Genomic DNA, 6430 nt, shown 5'->3' with positions numbered 1-6430 from the left:
TTTTTCAATTTTTTCGAAATGTCTTTTTTTTCACTTTTTCAACATTCTATACTGTGTTTTTCTCCTTATACTATACTATTTTAGTTTTAACATTCTATACTATGTCGCTTTTGCCCAAAAACAACAAAAGGCATATTTTTCATATTTTCGCACACAACAGAATTGAATTTGGGGGTCTGCGTTTTTTTCAATTTTTTCCACATACTATTTCGTTTTTTTTGCACATTTCAGACACACTGCGTCGTCGACATTGAGAAACCCTCTGTCTTCTTTCTCTCAACGAAACATTACAGATGATTATTTTTTCAGTGCACTGCATTCAGAACATACTTCCTCCAACAGACTCAAAATAAAAACGCACACAGTCGCAGATTGACATTTATTCTCTGTGGGAAGTCGGTACATTTTCAGGTTTAGGCTTTGAAAACACTTTTAATTTACAAAACACAGCTTGTTTTCTCCAGAAGTAATCAAAAAATGAAGACAAAACATTCACCTGCGGACGTTTGGGGTGACGAAATACAACGATACCATACATCTCTGTACAAACAAGGTTTCTACTACAAAGAGGCCGGAAACAAACATATGTACACGATCCTAACCTTAAACATAGTCTATACATTTAGCCAACATGATATGCTTCTGTAGGGAAAGCAGGACGAGGTTTAGAGGTTAAAAAGATGTGGTGAAGGTCGCCCCCCTGTGGTTAAAGGAAGGAAACTCTCCTGTATAAACACCCTGATAAAAACAGACAATAATGCCACAACATTCATCTCAAATGGGTCGGATTCAGGTGAAAATACGACATTTAAAAAAAAAGAAATATAGCCATAATGTCCACAGAGGTTCTGCTTTACATATAAATATATACATGGTCTTTAAAACAACATGGATCAGATGTTCCCAGTTGAGTTTTCCATCTTAACATATGATCTTTTGAACCAAAACGTTGAATATCTTCAAACAAAATTAGTTACGAAATGTTCTGGTTGAGATGCGGTCAGGTGTTTTGACTTCCTGCTGATATGAGTTATAAAATGTATATTTACAGTGAATCTATAAATGTCTGAAATATAGACAAACAAGGGTTAATAGTAGAGTCCATGCAGGTACAAACGTGCATGCAGTTCTACGTAGTAAAGACAAGGAGTGTGTGTGTCAAATTATGAATAAATCATTTACATATTATATACACAGCAAATATTACTGCATCCACCTTCATACAGGCCGTTTCTCAATCTCGAGGAAACTGGCTTCCAAGCCAATATTTCAAGGATGCTACGTCATCGAGTGCCGCCGAAGGACTGTTCCAATCTCCAGCATACTTGAAATTCCACCCAGGCCGCGTCCTTGGTTTGGGGGTAATTTCGAGGCTGCACATGGGTAGACTTCGCGTCCTTAAAATCCCCACAATTCTTTGCGCACGGACCAATTTCCCCTAATCTGTGGTTGGAAAATGTAGGACGCACACCTGCACACTTGCTCGCCTGTTCCACTTGTTTTCCGAATGCCAGGAAGGATTCTTGCCTAGCTTCTGAAGTTAGTAACTCGGAAGACATGTGCTACCAAGCAAGTATCCTCGCGATTGAGAAACGGCCAAAGTCTCTTTACCTGCGTTTACTCAATCCTAGGAGAGTTGCGCTTAAACGTTTCCATCGTTTTCGGACACAAATCAACATTTCGTGTGACATTTCAACCATAAATTCCTCCAAAGATGTTCCAGATGCCAGAAAACAGGGACATTCTAACTTAAAATGAGTGTATCTTCAACAGCATGCTCCTTAAAAGTCAAATGTTCAAGTAGGACATTTAGGATTCAAGATGTGTGTTCATTTTAAACATGTTTTTACACTTAGAAATCAATCAATTAATCCCACATAATGTCACAGAATATACATTTTACCAAGTTTTTAATTCGAGAAATACTCCTAACTTGTGTTTTTAACAACAGTAGTGTGTCGTTTTAACGTAACAGTACATTTCCCACATTTTTTCTGACCTCTAGAAGAATAAAAAAACACTCAAACAAACACACACTCTTTCTCTTCCTTCGTTTGCTGGTGTCCAAAGTGTTTCAAATTAAACACGTACTGGATTTTAAGAGATTCATCTCGTCTGTTTTGTTGTGAAGTGTTTGATGTTTCAACAAGGCAGGATTTCAAATGTTCTTTATAGCCTACTATCAGGAACGGACTGGGACAAAAAATAATCCCGGGACTCTCGACCGGCCCACTTCGGTACCGCCGGCTCACCTCGGTACCGCAAGTAAATACCGCTAGTAAATTGTCAACAGGGGTGGGGGGGTGTGCTAGTGATTTATCCGACCGGTCCACATCAGTATCGTCCCGAACGTCCCGATGGCCAGTCCGCCACTGTATACTATACTATGTCGTTTTAATATTTTCAATATATGACGTTTTTTCAGTCAAAAGTTTGAACACTCCTTCTCATTCAACGGTCTTTGTTTATTTTAATTTGAAGAATCTAAAATAAAAATCATATTCTGGATTTTTTTAACACTTTTTTGTTTACTAGATAATTCCATATATGTCTTTTTATAGTTTTGATGTCTTCAGTGTTCATCTACAACGTATACAATAAATAAAAACCTTCGAATGAGAAGTTGTGTCCAAACCTTATAGTACTGTCCTTTTTTTCTTCAAAATGACATAGTAAAGTATGCTGAAAAATAAAAAAAATAGTAGGCCTATAGTATGTCGATTTTTTTTTTAAAACAACAAAGTATAGTATGCAGAACATTTAAAATCCTGCCTGGTTGAAACATCAAACTCTCAAAGAAACACAAAAAGCAGACGAGATGATTCCATCTTAGAATCCAGCCAGTACGTGTTTAATTTGAAACAGTTTGGATACCATCAGAAAAATTCATATTCTTCCTCTTCTTCCTTCCTCATCATCACACCATGGTCTCTGAGCCGGACCCTTTCCCGGTGAAAAAGTCCCAGAAGTTGGACACCGTTGACGGTTTCCCCTCGTCTTCCTGGGGGGTCTGTCTCACCCAGATGATGCTCTCTGAGGATCCACTGAGGCTGGAGCAGCTGAAGCTCAGAGCCGAGCCCAGCAGGGGGTCCAGGTCCTGGGGGGAGGACAGGGAGGAGGGGGTGGAGATGGAGGTGGAGGTGGTGGAGGAGAGAGAGGACTGGGCCAGGCTGAGCAGGTTGTGGTGGGAGTGGAACTGACGCATGTGGCAGATGGATTTATGGGACGGAGCTTCACCTGGAGGACGGAAATGGGAAAAGGTTCAAATGTGCACTTTATTGCTTAATCATATATTCTTCTTTTTGTCCTTTTTGTTCAAAGGATTTAAATCAGGGGTGTCAAACTCAAGGCCCGGGTGCCAAATCCGGCCCGCGACTTCATTTTCTGTGGCCCCATAAGAGCTTGCAAAGAATGTAATATGTTTATTATACGGTTACATGCTACTTTATAGAAGCATGTTGTCCATAAACTACATGTCCCACAATGCATCTCAAATTTGACTTTTTTCTCAGAATTTTACTTTTTTAAATATTACTTTTTTTATTTTTTCTTTCACTTATTTTTCTTTGTTTTTCCAGAATCTGGCTTTTCTTTTTAAATCATTTTGTGACCTTCTCACTGAAGAAGCTTGCAATTATTTGCCCTACTTCTGCTTTCAGACGTAGTTAATTATGAAGTTAGTACCCTATCCGATAATAATCCAATGCAGAGGCAATAATATAATATAATACATTATTTTATATATATTAAATATTTGTATATGTATTTTTATATAGTCTTAAAGTTACAACCGGCCCTTTGAGTGCAGCCATAATGCTGATGGAAAAATAAACGCAAAACACTTCAAGACAGTGGACACAAAATGGATGACTGTTTAGCCTTTGAGAAAACGTTTTTTTAAATTGTTCTTTCAGGAAGAAAGCAGACAGATGTGGATCATTCCAATTTACACGATAAATAGTTCATAGAATCACAATAAATGAGTAAATAAATTAAAAGTTTGAGTGCAGAGGGATGAATGGTTTTGAAAAGCGATTTGTCTTAAGAGCAGAGAGCATATCCACGCCCTGATGGCAACAGACTGGCCTCTCCAGGTCTCAAGTTTATAAGAGTCCTCGAGCAAACATATATAATGTTCTACTTTTTGTCCTTTTTGTTCAAATGATAAAAGGAATAAATAAATACAAAACAGTTCAAGACAGTGGACACAAAATGGACAAATATAAAAGAGAGTAAATGTTTAATACTTTACATTATAACACATTTCTCTATCTGTTACCTCTAGGCGGTGCTGTTGCAACATTTATCACCCGTGTGGTCGAATATTTTTAGCCAAATGTTTGATGTTCAGACTTTCATTCAGCATTTCATTTCAAAGATACTTTAATGTACTCGGGTAAAATTGTACATCACTGACCTGGGGTGACGTCTGCAGTAAACAATAAGGACCTTCAATGACATGATCTGTTTCCTTGAATTTTAGAAATGATGGATGCACAATTATTTTTTAACTGAAGCGTTTTGGGAGAATTACTCGTAAATAAAGTTAACAAGCACATATAGAAAAACGTGTTTAACTTAAAACGACAAAAGTGTCTCAAATTCTTGCTCAATTTTCCATATAATCGGCACTAATGAACTTCTTATCAGTATTTGTGTTGACATTGTTAGATTTATTGCATTTATGAACTTTGCTACACTTTGCCTGAGGAGAGTGGAATTGGATGGCCCAAAGTCTAAATAAACAAATTTATATAATTGATTACATCCTCCCTGCTTCCTGTTCTGGTTCAGTTTGAGCGCGTTGAGGGAAACCTCATCTCATTTGAACTCACTTCTCCAGGCTGTTTGTGTTCACGTTGTTAGATTTATTGCATTTATGAACTTTCCTGGTCAATAACACTTAATTCTTTGCCTGAAAAAGTCAAACGTAAGGGACACAAGCCCCTGATATCATCTGATGACGCCCCGCCCACGTACCGTATCTGGGTTCCTGTCGCTTCCTGTTCTGGTTCAGCTTCAGCACGTTGAGGAACACCTCGCTGGTGAGACTCCCCTCTCCCCCGTTCCCGTCGGGGGGGAAGAGGGGGGAGGGCGGCTCGAGGGGGGACAGACTCTCACTGGAGTCCAGAGACGCCACCGTGCCCCGACGCCCCCCCGACTCAGTCTCCTCCTCCAGGGGACTGCCGCTGGGAGGGAATATTAAGAAGGTTTGTACTGTATTATACTGTTCTTCATCAATATATATTCCAGGTCTCAGATATATACAGAACACGTCTCTGATTGTCTGAAACACCAAACAGATCATTGCAGCATTACCCATAATCCCCTCTGTTTCAGCCCTGTTTTAAAAGTGCTGATTCTCTGTCTGTTACTTTAGATGAAAATAAGGAGCCCCTCCCCACGCCCCTCTGAGAGAGATTTGGTTAAAAAGAACTCAATGGTGCTCTAGGAGGAGATTCAGGTGATAAGGTGGGGGGGGGGGGGGGGGGGTTGCCTTGGTTGCTGATTGGCTAATGGTTACACAAGCCAAAATACAAGGGGACACATGTTGATGTATAAAAGACCAGAACAAGTGGATTTTGCATAATAGGTGATATGTTGGAAGGAGTTGATTGGTTGTCACGGTTACCTGAGTTTCCGCCGCAGCAGATAGTCGATGATGTCGGGGTCCGTCTGGATTAGACTCATCAGGACTTCCTGCTGCAGCTCTGCAGAAACCTGGAGGGAAACATGTGAGACAGGTTGGACTGGATTAATCTCTACTGTATTAAAGTAAGAAAGCAAATATCACAAAGCCTTAGCACACGAAACCACACGAAAAGTATCTGCACGATAAGAAACGATTAATAGTGTGAACCAACCCTTTAATACTAAAACAACTTCCTGTTTACTAGACTCTTGTTTCTCAGAATAAAAGGTAATGTTATCAGATTTATAGTCTGGATCTGATGGCATCGTACCATGAAGAGCCTGCGGTGGTTCTGGATCAGCAGCAGGGTGACGCTGATGATGGCGGAGCTGTCCTCGATGCCCATGGACAGCGGACTGGACTCTCCTCCTCTCTCCTTCTGAAGCAGGTTGGGGCCGAAGATCACCGCCAGGTTCGCCGCCGTCATCTTGTTCCCGGGGATCTGAGGAGAAAGAGGAGAGGAAGGAGGTGAGTTCATTATATTGAGAGTTGTTAATAGTGGAACAAGTTAGACTTCCATTAAAGCAGCGGTGTCAAACTCAAGGCCCGGGGGCCAAATCCGGCCTGTGACTTCATTTCACGTGGCCCACAACAGTTCTGACAGAATATAATGTTTATTATACGGTTCCATGCCGATTTACAGAAGCAGGTTGTCCATAAACTACATGTCCCACAATGCATCTCAAATTTGACTTTTTTTCTCAGAATTTGACTTTTTTTCTTTAAAAATTTGACTTA

The 6430-nt window shown here is 40.0% G+C and overlaps 1 protein-coding gene across 2 annotated transcripts in view; it reads right to left on the bottom strand.

Annotated features, from left to right (window-relative positions):
* Positions 1-364: 364 nt before the first annotated feature.
* Positions 365-6430, bottom strand: part of arhgap36 (Rho GTPase activating protein 36) — a 76194-nt gene continuing 70128 nt past the window's right edge. For both annotated transcript variants that reach the window (XM_079672192.1, XM_079672191.1), the window contains exons 9-12: positions 5964-6134; positions 5633-5721; positions 4981-5189; positions 365-3237 (exon numbers count right to left, since the gene is read on the bottom strand). In XM_079672192.1, coding sequence (XP_079528318.1) covers positions 2918-3237; positions 4981-5189; positions 5633-5721; positions 5964-6134 — 789 coding nt within the window. In that variant the 3' untranslated portion in view covers positions 365-2917. The remainder of the gene's footprint in view (positions 3238-4980; positions 5190-5632; positions 5722-5963; positions 6135-6430) is intronic.

Source organism: Notothenia rossii (genome assembly GCF_949606895.1).
Source record: "Notothenia rossii genome assembly, chromosome: 3".
Taxonomy (NCBI): Eukaryota; Metazoa; Chordata; class Actinopteri; order Perciformes; family Nototheniidae; genus Notothenia; species Notothenia rossii.
The sequence above is the reverse complement of the archived record's forward strand: the minus strand, read 5'-3'. Positions and strand labels throughout refer to the sequence as shown.